This window comes from Cebus imitator, unplaced genomic scaffold, assembly GCF_001604975.1.
Source record: "Cebus imitator isolate Cc_AM_T3 unplaced genomic scaffold, Cebus_imitator-1.0 Scaffold31, whole genome shotgun sequence".
NCBI classification, from domain to species: Eukaryota; Metazoa; Chordata; class Mammalia; order Primates; family Cebidae; genus Cebus; species Cebus imitator.
In genome coordinates this window covers 3,294,223-3,314,634 of record NW_016107346.1, presented here as the reverse complement: position 1 = coordinate 3,314,634, position 20,412 = coordinate 3,294,223, and the positions used below count along the sequence as shown (strand labels likewise).

The following is a 20,412-nucleotide window of genomic DNA, read 5'->3' as shown; positions in this document are numbered from 1 at the left end:
GAATGGTCCAATAGTTAACAAGATATAAAGAGATACTCAAGCACAATAGTGAAAAGAGAAAGGAAATAAAAACCACAATGAAATCCTCCTTAGAACTGCAAATATTCAATTTATAATACCAGGGCATGGTGAGGATGTAAGATGTGCAACCTTGTGCTTTACTGGTGGAGAGTACACTGGTACCATCATTCTGGAAAGCCATCTGTCAGTACTTACTAAATTCAATTGTATACATGCTTCATGATCCAACAATCCACTTTAGGGTCATAGTATGTCTTGTAGTCAAGACAATTTTAACCCAAAGCTGAATATGAGGTCCAATATTAGACAACAAAATATTATGAAAAATCAAAATTCTAGGGAGAGACTTAAATATACTTCTTTCAAAATTCGGCAGACATAGTTTTTGATGTAAAAATAAGAAGGCATAGGAGAACTATATCAGAAAATGTAACTTTTGTCCAGTCCTATGGAAATTTTAGCCTCTCCTGGTTATCAATATCTCAGTCACTGACATACTCAATCTCATCTCAGCAAGCACTGACATCATGCCTAGCCCATGCTGGGTATTCAGAAATGCTGAACAAATTGAATATTGAATACCTAACAAATGTATTGATATGGTGAGTACATTAGAAAAGAGTAGAATTTGAACACTTGGAAAGTGCTTCTAGGAAAATTTTTTTTATGTCATGTCTCGGACAGGGTAGAAATATTATAGAGATAAAGGCAGCAGAATTTCTTCCAACTTACCTGTTTTCTTGAAATTAAGGTTCATGTTTTCTCCTTACCTCTCTGTCTTATAATGTACTAGTGTTCCCACTCTACCCTTGATAACTCACAGCCATCTCAAACACAGCTTTGTGCTTTGTGGAGTCTCCCGAGTTGGATGGAGCATGCCTCAGCTCTGCCATTTAAGAGCTGTGTGACCGTTGGCAAGTCCTTTGTGTTCTTTGAGCCTCAGATGACCCAGTTTGTAAAATAAGGATAATAACTACTTCACGGAGGTTTAAATGGGGTAATGTGTATTCAAATATGTTACTATGAACCCCAGTCCTGTACTCCAAAGTGAGTTCACATCTCACAGAAACAGATTATGAATCTATTATCAGCAAGTAAGGATTCTTCACATTGGTTTATGGGCAACAGAACCTTATAACAGCCATAAAGTAGATGCAGGCCATTTACATCTACAGGTAGCCTTTCCTGAAGGTTAAAAAAGTATTACTACCACTACCACCACTGCCACCACCACATCCACCAATCATCTCTACTGACATCACTGTCTCCACAGCTTCCATCACCACCTCTTTTACCACCTTCAAACACCTCCTTCACCATCAGTAACCACCACCATCTCCTCATATTTGATGATAACTCTTTTATCCTGAAGTTCTTGCTCTCCCCCATCCACCCCCTCTCATTTGACTTGATTTATGCTAGTTTAAAGCTAAGGGAATAATAATCCAGCGAGGATCTACCCTTAATTGAAGAGCTAACTTCAAATATGAGCCACTTTCTACAACACTGTGCCAAGAAGCTATGCACCATGCTGGGTGGTCCTCCAACATCTTCCCCTGCGGAACCATACCCACGAATAGTGTAGGACACAGCGCTATGCCCAGGTTTTAGTGTGAAGTTATCAAAAGTAAGACTTTTTTGAATTTCACAATGATTTTTATTTGTCTTCATGTTTTATTCTTTTTCTTAGGCTGGAGTACAGTGGCTATTCACAGGCACATCATAGCTCACTGCAGCCTTGAGCTCCTGAGCGCAAGTGATCCTCCTGCCTCAGACTCCTCAGTAGCTGGGACTACAGGTGCCTGCCCTGTGCCTGGCTCTGTTTTCATTTTTTTCCCTGTGATCTCCTTGGTTTAATTTCTCTCTTGTTGTTGACAATTTATAGGCTTGTCAAATCCTTGGCTTTATTTTTACTCATTAACTTGAAAATCTGTAGCACAGCTGATGGGTTAAAAAATAGCTTCCTGTTTTAGGTTCATTGTTCCCCTAATCAAATCAGTGACAAAACCATGAAGATCATAGGATTTGGACAGTGAAAAAATCATAGCATTCAAGACTGCAGGTGCCATCAGCTAACTGGACTAACTGGGCTCTGAAAGTGCAAGGAGGGAATATAAATAGGCCAAGTAACTATGGGTGTAATTGTACATTCAAAAACTCTACCTTTACACAAAAGAATGGAGTGTCTTACCTGGTTGAAGACAATGAAATTATCAATAAAAAATAAACTAACTATCAATATACATTTCCAACGTGGGTTTTAAAATCATGACACATCTGTAGAAGTCTTATGGGGCCACTAAAACTAATATTGCAAACCCCAAACAAACAAAAACAGAAAAATAAATCAATAAAAAAAATAATAAAAATACTGTTGCAGTCAGTGTAATGAGACTTGAAGTTCATAGTTCCCAAACTGTATGCCAAGGTACCCCAGGGAACTGCAGCAAGCTCACAATGATGTGGCAGGATATTTTACAATTTTGAAGAAAACAACAATATTTAACCTACCGGATGCCTTCTAAATTACTGGTGCATCTTTTAACATTAGATTATGCTACATATATTTCGATGACATCAGATGTAAAGCGGTGTATTTGGCAGTTGCAGCAAACAACAACAACAAAAGTCCTTTGTGAAAATCCACATGGGGGAGGAAACGAGGGTGAGGGTGTTGTATCCACCCTGGTTCCAAGGTTGAAGAAGTGAGGCAGTCCTGCCCATTTCACCAATGCTTCAGAATAAAAGTTTTTTATAAATTTCAATTTACATGTATTTGTTGATTGACATACTTACTTGTTTGGACTGAACTATCTAATAAAAGGAAATGGCTTTTTTTTTTTTTTTTCTAGGAGGTGCTATGACAAGTTACTAAGAACAAAGAAACTTTGGTAACCCCTTAAATTTAGTGAAAAAATGAAACCAAAACTGTGTAAATATAGTCAACAATCTCTCATGTGTACGTGTGTGTGTGTGTGTGTGTGTGTGTGTGTGTATGCATATGTGTCTGTGTTAAAATGGTGTAATAGATACACCAAAATTCAAAATTCAAAAAAAAAAATGACAGGTCTTATTTTTCTCCATAGTTTGCTAATTTTGCTAAGCTGCCTATGATGAATGCTTAGTACTCTCATATGGTAAAAACATAAAAATGAAAGGTTTTTAGAAATAACTCTCAAAGGAAGCACATTTTCTTCTATAGATAAAAATATCTGCTAAACATACCACAGGGTTTCATTTCTAGAGAAGGTTTATCACATTCAGCTGTTTCTCCAGCTTTCTGCTCTAACCTAAGCAGGATCTAGCTTTAGGACATGGAGATGTTAAAGAAAGCTATTTCCACATGCATCCCTCCTTGGTGTTGTTTAAAAAGTACTCCATTTCCCCAGTCTTACAGACTTCAGAAAGTGAACTGGGAGTGGGGTTTCCAGCCAATGAAGTTTCCAGCCTCACAGCTCATATGTCCAGCAAAGATGCTGCTGATCGCTCGGCAGGAGTGGTGAGGGCTGCTGATGTCAGATGCTGCTGCCCATAGTCACTCCTCTGCCTCCTGCTTCATGGTGGAAGCAATGGCCTGCAGCAGCCTGCAGGGTTCAGGTGAAAGACATCATTGGAGGCCTGCCCTTAGAAAATCCACACTTGAATGCACCTGTGAGTGAAAGATATCAGGGTACTTTTCCTTTTAATTTTTTTTTTTTTTTAGATGGAGTCTTGCTCTGTCACCCAGGCTGGAGTGCTGTGGCACGATATCCACTCACTGCAACCTCCGTCTCCCAGGTTCAAGCAATTCCCCTGCCTCAGCCTCTAGAGTAGGTGGGATTACTGGTGCCCACCACCACGCCTGGCTAATTTTTGTATTTTTAGTAGAGACAGGGCTTCACCATGTTAGCTAGGCTGGTCTCGAACTCCTGACCTCAAGTGATCCCCCTGCCTCTGCTTCCCAAAGTGCTGGGATTACAGGCATGAGCCATTGCACCTGGCCTTTCCATTCAAATTTATAAGAACTCTGAGAACTCATACTTGTATAGTTTAGAGAGTTACATATAGATTGTTCCAAATAGTATTCCTAAAATGATGGAGACATACGTGTATAATTTTTGTTTTATAAATTGAAAGCGAAAATATTGTTCTCTTCTTCAAAAGGGCAATTTTCATTATACTTTGTACACGTGACCATTAAATTTGCTTAATTTTTTTTTATTTCTTGACTGCTAATGTTTTAATGTATTAAGCTATTCAATCCTTACTCCAGCCCTATAAGATAGTAATGTTATATCCAGTTTTAACAGATAAGGAAACTGAAGCTCACAGAAGTTGAGTAACATGCACCAGGTCATACAGCTAGAATATGAAGAATCAAGATTTTTAACATTTATCTTGGACAGTTTGGCTCCAGAGGGCTCTTAAGCAATACACTGTCACTGCCTCTTTGTAAAGTTATTATTTTTTTACATAGGGGTATTCATTAGGTATGAATATAAGATTACACTCTTCCATAAAATCCAAAGTTACATCTTCCCCAAATTTTCTAGGAAGTATAGTCATTTTGTTATTGAAGCTTTTATAACAAAATATTTATACTTCCATTATAACATTATATTATGTTTTCATTTGTCTTTACAATTCTTTCTCCCTCACTAGATTGTGCAGTCTGTGGAGATGAAGACCAAATACTGCTTTTTTTTCTCAGAATATAAGTGCACAATATTTATCAGTTAAAGAAATGAAAGCTGATATTATACTGATAGCAGTTGCCACCAGTACTGTGCCTTTATCCTCTCAGTCCACCCCAAGGCCACTTGCAGACATTTCCTATCTAGGCTGAAGGTTTCCTGAATCTCTCTACCACAGTGTCCTCTGGCTTTTGGAGAATGCTTGGCCAAGTGTGGAGTTGCCAAGGAATTAAATCCTGGGAGAAACCCACAACCAAGAGAGCTTGGAGTTGGTGGCCAGGTGTCCCAGCTTCCTTGCTCCTTGCTGGGCTACTTGTGAGGCGGGGTCCACGTGGTCTCAGAGCATTCCTGGCATTACTGAGCCTTCTTGCCCATGGGGTTGCCTGTTCATCAAGAAACCTTTATTGGCTTCTTCTCCTTTCTGGCCTTAGTACCCCATTCCCTCAGAGCTGCAAGGAAATGAATTTTGCCAACAACTTAAGTGGGCTTGGAAGTGGAGTTCTGCCCAGTCACACCTCTGGATGGGAAGGCAGTGGAAAATGTGGCCCAGCTGACACTGCAATTTTAGCTTCCTGAGATCTGAGGCATCAGTGAAGCTGTGCCAGACTCCTGACCCATAGAAACTACAAGGATACTAACAAATGTGTGTTGTTTTCAGCTTTCAAATTACATTTATGGTAATTTGTTACATAGCAATAGAAAACTAATACAGCTTTTGATACCTGGAAGTGGGGAACTACTATAGCAAATGCCTAAAAAACATGAGAGCTAGTTTGCTTGGGCTGTTACAACAAAGTAACATGGACGGGGTGGCTTAAACAAGGGAAATTTGTTTCTCACAATTCTGGAGGCCAGAAGTCAGAGATTAAGGTGATGGGAGCGCTGTTTCTTCTAAGACCTCTCTCCTTGGCTTACAGGTGGCTGTCTTCTTACCTGTATTCTCACATAGCCTTTTCCCTGTGTGGGGTCTCTTCCTCCTTCTCCCTTTTTTTTTTTTAATATACATAGGTATACATGGGGTCTTGCTGTTTGTTCAGGCTGGTCTTGAACTCCTGGACTCAAGTGATCCTCCTGTCTTGGCATCTCCAAGTGCTGGGATAACAGGTGTGAGCCACCATGACCGAGCTCTTCCTTTTTTTTTTGTAATCACACCAGCCCTATTAGATTAGGGTCCTACCCTTGTGACCTCAAGTATCCTTAATTACCTCTCTAAAGTCCATATCTCTAAATAAAGTCACATAGGAGGTTCACACCACAACGTAAGAATTTTGGGAGGGACACAATTCAATCCATAACAATGTGGAAGGGGTTTTGCAATCAGTTGAGTGAAAGCTGGGGAAATTTTGAGAAACATGGTAGAAAAAACCTAAATGCCATGAACAGACTCAGAGTAGAAATCTGGACATTGAGGATGCTGACAATGAAGGCTCAGAGGTGAGGCACATTCATTGGAACCTGGAGGAAGGAGGAAGGAAAATCTTTTGTTACATAAAGTTTGGTGAAATAGTCTCCTGAGGTTATGTGGAAAGCAGAATTGAAAGTGATAAACTTGGCTGCATAGCTGAAGAGATTTCCAAGAAAAGTGTTGAAGGAACCCCCTGCTTTCTTCTTTCTGCTTATCGTAAAATATGTGAGCAAAGAGGAAAATTGGGAGGACAATTTTTCTTAAAAAAGAGAATCAGAATCTGATGATGTAAAAATTTCCAATGATCTCTAGATGGCACAGATGCTAAAATGAAGAGATTCACTCTCAGGAAAGCATGCACCAGGGAAAAGTCTGAGTGTGACTGTATAGCTGTTTGTTAGAAACTTAGAAAAACCAAAAGACAAGAGTATGCAGTTACACAAAGGGATCGTAAGAAGTTAAGGATTTGCCCTACAGATCTCAGTTAAGCCGGAGAACCTCAAGGAAGCATACGAGCATTTTCCCTCAGTCATCTCAGAAGGAGGCCAAGGAACAGGAAGGCTTATTTTGAAAATATCTGTGGACATGGCTTCACCTAATGGAATGAACTGCAGTGAATCCACACAAACTCTACAAAGTTCTGAAGAATTTGTTTCATCAGGAATACCGGCCACTTGGCCTGAAAGGGACAGAGAGAGGATGAAATAAAGGAGGCTTTCAGACCCTTCCAATTCTACTAGCAATAGAAAGCATGCTGAAAAAAAGGCTGCAAGCATGTGCTGCCTTTCATGAAAAAGGACAGAATCAAGAACACAGAGGGTGGAGCCTAAGCCACAGAGGGCCACTCCCAAGCCTTGAAACATAATCAGGGAACTCCTAACATGTGCCTGACTGGATTTCAGAAGAGCTGCCGACCAGTAATTTCTTTTTACCTTCCATCCACTTGCCCTCACTTTGCCCTCATTTTGAATCAGAATTTTTACACCTGTTATCCTGCGCTGTCCCACCATTACATGTTGGGAAGGCTGGGGCATATAATTTGTCCCTTTAGCTTCACAGATTCATGGATGGAGAGGAATTGTGCCCTAGAAGCTGTATTTAATAGATTACACCCAAACACTCCATCAATACCTAATCACAATTTAGATGAGGAGAGTTTGGACTTTGAGATGCTGCTGCAATGGGATGAGATTTTGGGATTTTGGCCTGGGATGAATGTATTTTGCATGTGGGAGTGACATTGGGAACCACTGCACACAGACCCTAGGGTGACCCCTCAATGATTCCCACCTCCTGGTGATCATGCCTTTGCATAAACCCCTCTCCACGAGTGTAGGCAGGATCTGCGGCTTGCTTCTAACGAATAGAATATAGTAAAGGTGACAGGCTGTCATTTCTATGTTATGTTACATGGCAAAGATGATGGGATGTCACTCTCATGGTTACCTTACATTATAGGGCAACACTGATGGGATATCACTTCTGTGAGGACATTATGATATGTATATAAACTCTAAGCCGACTAGCTCTTGCTTTCCTGCTAGCCTTGAAGAAGCAAGCTGTCATGCATTCTGCAGCTGCAAAGGAAAGAATTCTGCCCACAGAAATCTGACTAAATAAGCTTAGAAGTGAATTCTTCCCTGTTTGAGCCTCCAGATGGGAAAGGAGCCCAGCTGGCCCCCTAAATGTAGCCTTGCGAAACCTTGAGTAACAAGATCCTACTAAGCTGTGCCTAGAATCTGAACTCAGAGAAAATGTGATATTAAATATGTGTTCTTTGAAGGCATTAACATAGCGGTAATTGTCATGCAGTAATAGAAAGCTGATATGAAGATTCTCAATAGGTGATGGATTCAGTGATTATAGCGAACACTTAGGTGCCATTTTGGGCACAGCCTTTAACCTTACGGGTAACAGTATTAGCATCCAGTCAATTAGATTGTGATGTGCTGCTTGGAAATGATTTTAAAGTGATAGATTTATCATCAGCATAAAGTTGACAGCAAAATGCTGCCACTTAAAATTACACAACCAAATATTAAAAAGGATAGGATTTGATAGTTCCACTAAAGCAGCCTCCAGCTGCCATCTTAGTGTCCCAATTTCTATAAGATGCTAAATGAGAGATAAAATTAAATCTTTCAAGTTCTAAGCATGAGTGGGAGTCACAGAGAGGCACATGCCTTTTTTCTTTTGATTTAGAAGGATTATTTTCAGTTAGGTCACCACTGCTGAGAGAGAAGAGCTGTGGAAAAGATGTCCCCAAGAATATCATTTCACATTATATAGAATTTCCCAGCTATCAAAGCACAGCCATCCTTATTTGATGAGTTCAGCTGTTAGGAGTACAGAGAGGGCCACTCTATGGGAAACCAACACAGTTCTGGAGACACGCTTGAGATCTTGGGGGTGTGCTGTTTGACCTAAAATATAATGAGCTCAGGGAGCATCGAGGCCATAGTGGAGACAGAGTGAGCAGCACACGTTTGAAGGTTCACTCATTTGCTTCTTGTTGTATGATTTCATTGACATTTCCTATTTAAATATTCTGCCTAACTCGCTTGAGAAACTGCATGGATTCAATGCATAATGAAAGACTCCACAAAGGGCTGTGAGTACTCCACAACTAGAAAATAAAGTCATATTGCAGTAATGATAGGGACTCATAGTCAGGTAGGTATTTGTTATGATGTCCTCGTCAGATTCTCAAGGGAGAGCTCATGGGCTGAATCTGGGATTTCTGCATAATCAAATCAAAAGCATTCCTTTCCCACAGAAATAATGTCTGACATCAATGTACTCTGTGGCCTTAGGAAAAACCACTGTACCTACCTGAGTCTCAGTTACACAATTTGCTAGGTGAAAAGGTAAGAAGGAAGCAATTTTGTTTTCTGACTTAGCATCAGTTATGCATGTAACAGTTTTTCATGTCCAAACATACTCATTATCAGGAGGCACAGTGGTGTGGTGATTATAAGCACAGGTCTTGGAGTCAGATAGGTGTCAGGTTTGAGTCCTGGACCTTTTCAGTTACAGAAGTGAGATCTTCAATAAATTATTTAATCTTCCTAAGACTTGCTTTCCTTACCCAAAAGAAACTATTCTCTACTTGAAAAGGCTAATTTGTAGGGACAAGTAAGATTGTGTATCAGTCAGTTGTCCTATAAGCCTGCATAACAAACAACCCCACACTCAGGTTCACACAATGAGGTTGGGGCTGGGTGGCTCTGATTCAAGTTTCAGGCATGCAGGCAGTATGTCACCTAAGGCGTATTCTTATGATGTTGGCATAAGCACAGAGGGAAATCTTAGCTGTCCATTAGAAGTCTGCTCACATCACCACCCCACTGACCATGAAAGACACATGCAAATTCAAGGGGCAGGGAGAAGTACGAGGCTGTGGGGAGAAGAATGAAAAACTGAGCTTATTTATCTAGTTTTTTTGGGGACAGAGTGTCACTCCATTATCCAGGCTAGATTGCAGTGGTGTGATCTCTTCTCAATGCAGCCTCTACCTCTCACTGCACTGTGCCTCCTCAAGTGATTCTCATGCCTCAGCCTCTCAAGTAGCTGTGATTATGGGCATGCACCACCATGCCCCACTAATTTTTGTATTTTTAGTAGAGACTGGGTTTCCCCATGATGGCCAGCCTGGTCTTAAACTGGTGGCCTCAAGCGATCCACACCCCTTGGCCTCTCAAAGTGCTGGGATTACAGGCGTGAGACATCATGTCCAACTGAAAAATTGAGTTTAATGATTTAGTCTACCAGAGATAGTATATGTGAAGCACCTAAGGAACATTGCATCTGGTACATGGGGCCGTGAGTAATCGCAGGCATCTCTTATGATGATATTTTTTTGCCAACATTCTCCAGGCCTATCGGTCTTTCTTATGCTACTTGAGACAAACTGGAAAATGTCTCTTGCTCAAAAATACTACCACTCCACTTACCTGTCTGATATTGCAATATAAGTTTCTTTTTTTGGAATTATGTTTATCTTTTTCCTATGGTCCCCATTTCAAAAGCAAATACTTTGGGGGAGGGAATATGCAAAGTAATCATTAACATTTCTGTGAAGAAGAGCACAGGAGGAATAAACAAAGGGTATGGAGCAACCAAATGCAGCTGGGTTCCTGGTATTAGAACTGGGTTCTCCTTTTGGGAGGCCAAGGCTAGAAGATAGCCTGAGGCCAGGAGTTCGAGATCAGCCTGGGCAACATACGCAGAACCAGTGTTGACAAAAATAAATAAATAAATAAATAATTGTGCACACCTGTGGTCCTATGTACTCACTTGGGAGGCTAAGGTGGGGAAGGATTGCTTGAGCCCAGGAGTCCAAGGGTGGCAGTGAGCTATGATCGTGCCACTGCACTCCAGCCTGGGTGACAAAGTGGGACCCTGTCACTAAATGAATAAATAATTTGGTTCAACTTAGAAATTGGGTAAATTTGAACAAATCAATTAATCATACTGAGCCAAGATTTATCTATACAACTGGGTTAAAACTATTTATAAGTGCCACAAAAGAATAAATATTAAACATTTTGTACTCTGTAAAACACCATCCGATGTTTGGTAACCATACTCTCTTGATTTTGGTCAGGCCTGTTGCTTAAGAGATTTCAACAAAAACTGGAAACTACTATAGACTTGACACCTGCATTGCCTTCACACCAGCTTCTGTTCTGGGAATAGAGTTGGGTAAAACAATCAAGTGGAGGTACTCACAGGACCCCTCAGTATATGCAGTCCCAGGGTGGGTTCTTCTCTAACACTTTCTCCCAGGAGTTATAGTAGGAGAACACAGTCACTGCAAGAATGCTAGGAACAGCATTTTGAACCATGAGAAGAGGGCTTTAGAAATAGATCTAACCACCAATTGGTAGTAAATAACTTTTCAAAATAACCTATTGCTGACAATTGCTTTAAAATGGAACATTCAACTTGTGTTTACCTTGCTCTCGAGGGTGGCAGGAGATGTTAAGCATTTGATGGGGAAAAACTGAGAGCATTCATTCCCCGGGTCTCAGTGGCCCAATTTTAGCTGAGACCCTAGGAGCTGTCTTTCAAATGCTAGGACCATGGACCATGAATGTCCAGCTAGTCTTTGCTGGTTCCAGGGAGCTGCAGGTGTGGCATCACCCATGTGTGATTACAAGCTGTCACACTGTATAACAGGATGGCCCTGCCAAGAGGCTTGGAGGTGTGTGGTTAACACTGGCCCCCTTCCAGATGGAGAAAGTGGTGGGTACCTGCAATGATAAATTCCCTGGGGTGATACTATCTTCTCTGAAAACATCAGCTTTTGTTTTTTAGAGTAACAACTAGGCCATGTGAGCTTAAGTTTGTCCAAAGTTTAAGGAAACCTTAAAGTGTAAAACACTACAAAATACCGATGTAAATAAAGATGGTTCTTATTAGTGGCTGATGTAATTTTTTACTTTTAAAGGAGTGTATGTGTGTGAGAGAGAAACATTTATGGGGAGAGATGGTGTGCTGACATGGTGCACATCAAATACTAACCTCATTAATACAATGGAAAACTGCTTTTCTGAAGTTTGCAGATTGAATAGGATCGTAAAAATGAAGAAATGTAACAAATCTGGCTTTGGGCTTTGATTTCTTCTCTTATTTGGAAACGTTACCTTGCCCAGATCTCCTCAATTTAGGCAAATGAGAAAATGGGGGCCAATGTGATGTTTCTACTCCACAGTCTTTGTGATGGTGGGAGGGCTGAAAAGGCATATTGACACCGGAAGGAGGGATTCCAGGAAGTAATAGGCACTGAGAGAAATCTGAGAGTCAAAGTCCATTGTCCTCACTAGTTTTGCAAGTATAAAAACAGAAACAACGTTAACAAAGGATCAGCAATCTCTCCTCCCATCGAGGGCCTTGGTTCTGAAGAACTCAGGGCAGTCCTTCTGAAGTGGCATTTTTGAGGAGAGGTTTTAAAACATAGGTAATCTGTCTAATGAATTTCATTTTATAATTACATTTTACTTTGCAATGAAATTAACTATCTTTATAACAAATACACTATTTCTTCTTTAAGAAGGGTTATATTTTTATTAAATGTCTTCTGATAATCATTATGTTGGAAGGACTTCCTGCATCCGAACTGTTCACAACCATTTAACTACCCGCTGCAGGATTACATATCAGATCAATATATTTGGTACACTATACATTGTATCTGACCTTTAAATAAATCAATTCATTTTGTAATTGAACAATTTCTTGATCTAGGACCTGTGTCCTTCATGCACAGAGGTTTCACAAAATAGCAAAGTCCTGACTGTGGCTTCCCAAAGTGCCCCCATGCCATCCGATCCCTACTTGTCCACCTGGCAGTGTCCCCTATCCCTCTCCCCATCATGCCTGCTCTACCCCACAGCTTATCTGTTTTTCCTTTAAACTACTCAAGCTTGTTCCTGTCACAGGGTCTTGGCACTAGTTCTTCCTACTTCCTTTGAATATATCTTTTTCCAAGGTCTTCTCCTGGCTCCATTGTTACCTCCATAGAAGTGCCCTGATGTTCACTCAGATGAGAACTTAGAAATGAAAAGCTCAGCAAACGTCAAGACATTGAACTTCATGTTGTAAGAAAGATGCTTCTATACTCAACATTACATTTTAGCAGAAACAGATCTAAAAGAAGGGAGAGGCAAAAACCACACTGATTTAAGAGGATGGGAAAGTAATGGGGAATCTAATCTATGAGCTTTAAGAAGAGACCTGTAATGGGAGCCAGAAAAGTCATGAGGGGGCAGCCTCAGCTCTCAGAATTGCTGGGAGCTTCACTTGGCTAGGAGCATGGCAAACATCTGGAAACAGTTTAAACTTCTTGGTGACAACTCTCAGAAAGTAAAGGAATAGCCCCTTCTGGCTTAATTCTGACCAATGAGGCAGAGCACATCAGTTATGTGTAAATGAGAAGGGACCATGGGGAAAACTGTTACCTTAGGTGAAAGGGAAATAATGCTAGAAAATGTCAGATAGTTGCCCTGTATTTTGGGAAAACAGAATTTTAAAAATATTCAAGGAATAAGAGAATCCCATGGAAATAAAACTAAGAAAAATGATATAACTCTAAAATCAATGCAAAATTTGAGAATCACGAAAATAGCGAAAGGTAGAGAATTTCAGAGCAATTAAAGTTCTCAGTCTTGGATGAGCTTTCAACATAAACTACAATAGGAGAGAAAATAAAACAGTGGTCTTCAAGAATGGGATGGCCAGACCTGAAGATTTACTTCTCTTGATTTTATGTGTGTGTGTGTGTGTTTTTTTTAATAGAGAGGTTTTTAAATCAGTAGTCAGCAGTAGTTGATAAAAAAGGAAAAGACAGAAACTCAGCTTTAAAGGATTATAAAATACCGAGACTGGGCACAGCATGTAATCCCAGCACTTTGGGAGGCCAAGGCAGGCAGATCATGAGGTCAGGAGTTCAAGATCAGCCTGAACAACATAGTGAAATCCCATCTGTATTAAAAATACAAAAAATTAGCTGGGTGTGGTGGGGGGCACCTGTAATCTCAGCTATTCTCGAGGCTGAGGCAGGAGAATCACTTGAACCTGGGAGGTGGAGGTTGCAGTGAGCAGGTTCACTCCATTGTACTCCAGCCCAGGCAATGGTCCAAGACTGTGTCTCAAAATAAAAATAATAATAAAAAAAAAACACCTAAGACTACAAAGATAAAGAAAACTAAGTCAGAGCCAGTTTTGTGTTGGTATTCTCTGTGACTATTTAATCTTTAAAATACAAAAAGAAGATTGTTGGAAAGATTTTGAAGGCGAAATTAGAAAACAGATGGTAAATAAGGATCTAACAATCCTTATTTAAAGAACTTCAAAACAACTGGTTTAGAGAAATGATATGGTATACACTAAAAGGGATGGAATATTGTATTCAATAATCTTTGAAAAGGTTGTAGAGATTAGAAGATTGCTGGCCAACTGGAAAAGACAAAAGTATCTATTTTCATTTAAAAAAACAAAAAAGTGAGTAGTGTGTGAAAGGCAAGTTGCAGAAGCCACAGGTAATCACATTTAATATAAGTCCCAAGACAGTGGTTCTCAAACTTTTTATCTCAGGAACCTCTTAAAAGTATCGAGGACCTAAACGGGACCTTAGTTTATGTTATATCTGTTAATAGACACTGCATTCGATATTAAAACTGATAAACTTATTTATTTATTTATTTGAGGTAGGGTCTTGCTCTGTTACCCAGGCTGGAGTGCAGTGGCACAATCACGGCTCACTGTAGCTTTGGCCTCCTAGGCTCAAGTGATCCTTTCACCTTAGCTTCCAGAGTAGCTGGGATGACAGGTACATACCAGCATGTCTGGCTAACTTTTTTTTTTTTTAAGTGGAGATGAGGTCTTGCTATGTTTCCCAGGCTGATCTCAAACTCCTGAACTCAAGTGATCCTGCTTTGGCCTCTCAGAGTGCTGGATTACAAGCATAAGCCACTGTGCCCAGCCAAGAAAATTTAAAACATAAGAATATAAAGCACATGATCCATTAAGCATCCATCAATCAATGACATTATCACATGTAATGTAGCTTCTGAAAAACTCCATTGTATATACAGGAAACAATGAAAGTTAAAAAAGCAAACTTGAATTTTGTAGACTCCCTAAAAGAGTGTGAGGCACCCCCATAGGTTCAGACCACATTTTGAGAACTTTTCACCCTAGGCCCAAGAAGACATGACAATATTATTAATATTTGCAATAGCAAATACTTGACAATATCCCTTGGTATTGGAGAAATTAGTAATGGATAAATTGTGGAAAAAAAACTAGAATAATTTTTAAATAAAGTTATTTTCTTCACAACAGTGTGAATTTATCTCAAAACAATATTAAGTAAAAAAGCAAGTTAGAGGTTATATACATTATGACATCATTTAATAAAATTCAGATATGCCAAATAAAACTATCTAATATTACTTACATAATTCTACTTGAAAATTAAAAACAAATATGAAGCAAATATTAAGATACTTTTTTTTTCATTTTAGGTAGAAGCTACAAAAGCTTTTAAATATTATCCCCTGTATTTTTTTTTAGCATTTTCAAATGATTTCTAGACTGTAACAAAGAGAAAGGGTGATCATTATGTTCTGGCTTTAATCCACCTAGAACAGCAGTTCTTAAAAGTATGTCTATCCATCAGCAGCATTGGCAGCATCTGAGAGCTTGTGAGAAATGCGAGTTACCAGGCTCACTCCAGACCTACTGAATCAGGGCCCCTAGCGTGGAGCCTGGGAATCTGAGCTATAACAAGCCCCTCCAGGAAATTTTTGTGAAAGTCTTTAAGTTTGAGAACTACAGGGCAAGCACAAACAAATATGACCATTCAACCTGTCCTTTATATAATGCATCTAATTCAATACAAATTTTGGTAATATTGTTTATGATATTCTTTTTTTATTGCATTTTAGGTTTTGGGGTACATGTGAAGAACATACAAGATTGTTGCATAGGTACACACATGGCAGTATGATTTGCTGCCTTCCTCCCCATCACCTATATCTGGTATTTCTCCCCATGCTATCTCTCCCCAACTCCCCACCTTCTGCTGGCCCTCCCCTATTTTCCCCTGACAGACCCCAGTGTGTGATGCTTCCCTCCCTGTGTCCATGTGTTCTCATTGTTCAATACCCACCTATGAGTGAGAACATGCAGTGTTTGATTTTCTGTTCTTGTGTCAGTTTGCTGAGAATGATGGTTTCCAGGTTCATCCACGTCCCTACAAAGGACACGAACTTATCGTTTTTTATGGCTGTATAGTATTCCATGGTGTATATGTGCCACATTTTCCCTGTCCAGCCTATCATTGACAGGCATTTGGGTTGGTTCCAGGTCTTTGCTATTGTAAACAGTGCTGCAATGAACATTCGTGTGCATGTGTCCTTATAGTAGAGCGATTTATAATACTTTGGATATATACCTAGTAATGGGATTGCTGGGTGAGCTTATGATGTTCTTACGGACAAAATGACATTAGATATAAAAGGAGTTTCTCAATGATATTTGCCAAATGTTTTAAAGGGAACCTCCCCCTGGGGTGTTCAGGTTAACTTGGCTAGCCTACATACTGCAGGGTTGAGCACACAAATTTTTGACATGCATACAAGCTAACTTGTGGCTTCTGGTTAAATTTCTGACAGTTTGGAAATCCCAGCCAGTGTAAACTCACATTTATTATACCTTATGTGGCTACATTCCTTTATACTACTTAAATCAAAGTTCTCAAAGTGTGATTCTCAGACCAGCAGCATCAGTACCACCTGGAAACTTACTAGAAATGCAAATTCTTGGGCCCAATCCCAGTTCTACTGAATTAGAAACTCTGAGAATGGAGCACAGCATTCTGTGTTTTATCAAACTCTTCAGGTGATTATGATCTACTGTATGGTTGGAGAAAACCTGGCTTAAATAAATCTACAGAGGAGAGGTGTGTCCTGGTAAGGACATTTGATTTACTTTACTCTTTGTAGGTGAGATCCGAGCTAGCTGGATCTTGTTTTTGTCATTCCTTGTCTGTTTTTATTTTTTTCCTAAGTGACACAATAGTGCCTGAAGTCTCATTTGCAGAAATCCAGGACCTGCTCTACACTTGAGATGTATCTTCCAGTCATCACCCAGTTAGCATTTAAGAGTCTATAACTAATATTTTAATATTTTCACTTCATATGGACTAAACACTCATGCATTTGGCATCATGGCTGGGAAGCCCACACAGCAAGTAAGACAAGCACAAGGTTTAGCAGCTTACAAGTCAGGAAATCTTGCTCCAACTCTCAGTGGGACTGATTGTCAGAGAGGAAAGGATAATGAGCCAGCCCACCTAGGAGATGGAAGAAATGAGGTAAAAGGTTCTGCTAAGTCCCACATCCACTGAACATGATGGATTACCACTAAGATGAGAGCCTCTTTATTTGTTGCCAAACAGAACCTGCTAGGATTTGGACAAGTGAAAAACCATGGTGAAGTAAACGATACTTTGTCCTAACCAAATAACGCATACACTCTAACAAGACAGCACATGTCCTGGGTCTTCAATTAGAATGTTCTTTAAGACTGCTTCTGTCTAGAATGTTTCTTATCCAATGATAATGGTAATGATACTCCAGGGTAAGAAAATAAGTCTTAGTTTCATGTGGGAATTTTTCCTTCACCATGGTGATAAATGGTAGAGGGTTTCTCAGCGCACACTGCTAATTCCATTTTCTAGGTTTTCTAAAATCTCGGGATATAAGAAAAATAATGAGCACATTTTTTCTAATTCTAACTTTTTAAAGATATGGCCCACCTTATTATATGATCATTAGCGAAGTGTTAGCCTTCTCTTAGGGAGAAAATTATGTTCAATAGTAGGATATTGCCAAATATAAACTAGTAGAGTTGGTTAATTAGTCAGTTTCTAATAAATACCAATTGATATCTGTTTAAAGTGGCAGCCTCCTTTTCTTCCCAAAGATTTATCTTCTCAAATATACATTTGTTTGTGTACCTAATATTTTATTGGTTTGAAAGGTTTTGAAATCCTACCAGAAAATCAAACTCACTAAATGCAGAATTGTAAGACTCTGTATTGATCTTTGGGCAGAACAGACTCATATGTTCAATACCAGAATAGAATGACCAGCTCTATGCATGAACAATGGAATCACAGTTCTAATTTAGTCAGGTCGGGTGATATTTCATAAGCATTTTCCATAATGTATCAGCTGTGCTCTTTCTTTGCATCCCTTTAAAAATACATTCAGTTTTGTTCTGCACATTATTTAAATACAGTTTATGCCATAGTCGTGTTAACACAGAATAACATATTCAAATAGCACAGATGTCTACTAAAATAATGAGCAAGGAAAGAAACTGAACTTCATGCTTTGTATAGATTATGAAACTCTGGAATGATCCATTGGATAACATGATGATAAGCTTTAATGATGTTTAACTTCCATAGAAAACTTTTGGGCAATTGCCTGATAGTCTATAGAATTCTTATCATTCTGAAGTGCAGAAGAAAACTGCAATCCCTGGATTTTCTTTGTAGTAAAGTGGCATAACTGAAATTTTTGGGGTTGGCTTTCTGCTTGCATGTAATTACTTTTACAAACATTATTGCCAAAAATTTCCTAGCTATATATTTAAGGTAAATTATATCTTATTCTAGGACTCAAATTATTTGCTTTTATTTGAAATAGCTCTCTCTTAGGCCATAAAGACAAATAAATATGAACATATGTATATACACACACATATTTGATTATAAATAGAACATGTATAAGTATATGCCTATATATGCATGTATGTAGATTTATAAATATTATCATTAAAATCTATCGGTAATAAATTTTATATAAAAGTTTAAATATTTTGAGAGAAAATAAAAAACAACAAAAGGTGGTCTAATGTTGGTCAGAGGCCATTGCCAGTATTAACCAGAGTGGAAGGATAAAATGCTTCGGTATAAAGTTTAGCAAAAACACCATTTAAAGTCAAAATACAAATGTCCTATTTTGTGATTCCATTTTACATGTCTGATTTTTAAAAAATCACATCTAAAGCCAAAGTTCCTTTTCATGTGCTGCAATTTATAAGAAATGGTGAAAATTATAATCATTAAAGAATAATTGTGAATAATCTGTGAATGTTAAAAAATACATGGTTTAGGCATTTTATAGCTTGCTTATGAAGCTGATGCAGCGCATAAAATAAGAGCATGATTCTTAAGCCCACCCAAAGATGGAATGCTCGCCATACCTTCATAGGAGCCAGCTGTATGGGTGTGATACATGAAGGGTCCACCATAGGCTTTGGCCTGTTGGCCGTATCTGCTAACAGGCTGTGCCACTGCTGCGGAAGGCCGGTAAACTTCTGCTCTTGTGGGTCAAACCCAGTATGAACCCTGTGTTCAAAGTTGGATGGGCCAGATATTTCAATCTTTTTCTTTTTCTTCCCAAACATGATGCCAAAACCTGGGAAATGTAAATAGAAAAGATGCAGCTGTTTACATCTTGTCAGCAGAAGACCATAAGAAAGCAAATGTTCATTCATTCAGGGTAATATCTTTTCAGTTATTCCCCCAGATCCCGGCAGCAAAAGATAAAAGTTGAATTTTGAGGGTGTGTAAATTAGATAATCGTATTCGATTTTGTTATTGTTGCTGTTCTTGCCTTCAAGTTGCCATGTGGAGTATAGTTCCCTGCCCCGTTGACTTTGGTTTGGCCATGTGACCTGCTTTGACCAACAGACTATGGATGGAACAGACAGCTGGCAACTTCAGGGTGGAAGTTTTTGGAGGCATTGTGTGTTTCTACTTTTTCCTTGTGCTTGTGCCACTTGCCACAAAGATCTCTCTCTCAGGTAGATGACACTTCCCCAGCCTAGGTCTTGGAAGGAGAGATGCATGAGGGCAGACACAAGCCCAACCACCGGTCTGAAGTCAAGACCAGGCAAGCCCAACTGAGATATTGCTGACTCACAAATGAGAAATAAATGTATGTAATTAAGTCACTGATATTTTAGCTTTGTTTGTTATGTAGCATTATTAAAGCTGACACCGGGGAAAACATCTCAAAGTTTGGTATGTACTTAAAATCCAAAACATCTGTGTGGAATAAAATACAGACACACATGAAAAATGGGTTGATAATGATATTCACCACATAAAAGATCAAACAAGTAAATATTTAGAAAGCACTTACAAAAACATCTGCCACAAAGTAAAGTACTTCAAGTATTAATTATACACCTCTGGACAAATATACAAGAAATTTGACTGACATTACCTGCAGAGAAGGGAACCAGGGGAAGAAGGCAGGGAGGAAGACTCATTTTTCACTATATATTATATTTACAATTTTTTACAGTGTACTTTACCTGTTTGAAACAACATAGCTTACCTAGGTGACCAGAATGCCTCTAGAAAATATGTAAAATAGGCAAAATGTGCTTTATGATGTTGAAACCACATAAGGAAACCTGAGTTTGCATCCCAGGTAGGTCACCTATTCACTGTGATTCCGGATAATGGCTTTTTCCTCTCTGCATCTACTTAGCTGTGAATAGAACAAGCATCATCATTTTGAGAATCCTTACAACACTACCATGGGTGTTACAAAAGATGATGTTTTACTTTGGGAGGCCAAGGTGGACGATTAACCTGAGGTCGTGAGTTTGAGACCAGCCTGACCAATGTGGTGAAACCCCATCTCTACTAAAAATACAAAAATTAGCCAAGCATGGTGGTGTGTGGCTGAAATCCCAGCTACTCAGGAGGCTGAGGTGGGA

At 39.3% G+C, this 20,412-nt stretch overlaps 1 protein-coding gene across 2 annotated transcripts in view; it reads right to left on the bottom strand.

Moving 5' to 3' along the window:
- The window catches only part of PAK5 (p21 (RAC1) activated kinase 5), a 287,807-nt gene that overhangs the window by 81,117 nt on the left and 186,278 nt on the right, over positions 1 to 20,412 (bottom strand). For both annotated transcript variants that reach the window (XM_017523951.2, XM_017523952.2), the window contains one exon: positions 18,883 to 19,097. In XM_017523951.2, coding sequence (XP_017379440.1) covers positions 18,883 to 19,086 — 204 coding nt within the window. In that variant the 5' untranslated portion in view covers positions 19,087 to 19,097. The remainder of the gene's footprint in view (positions 1 to 18,882; positions 19,098 to 20,412) is intronic.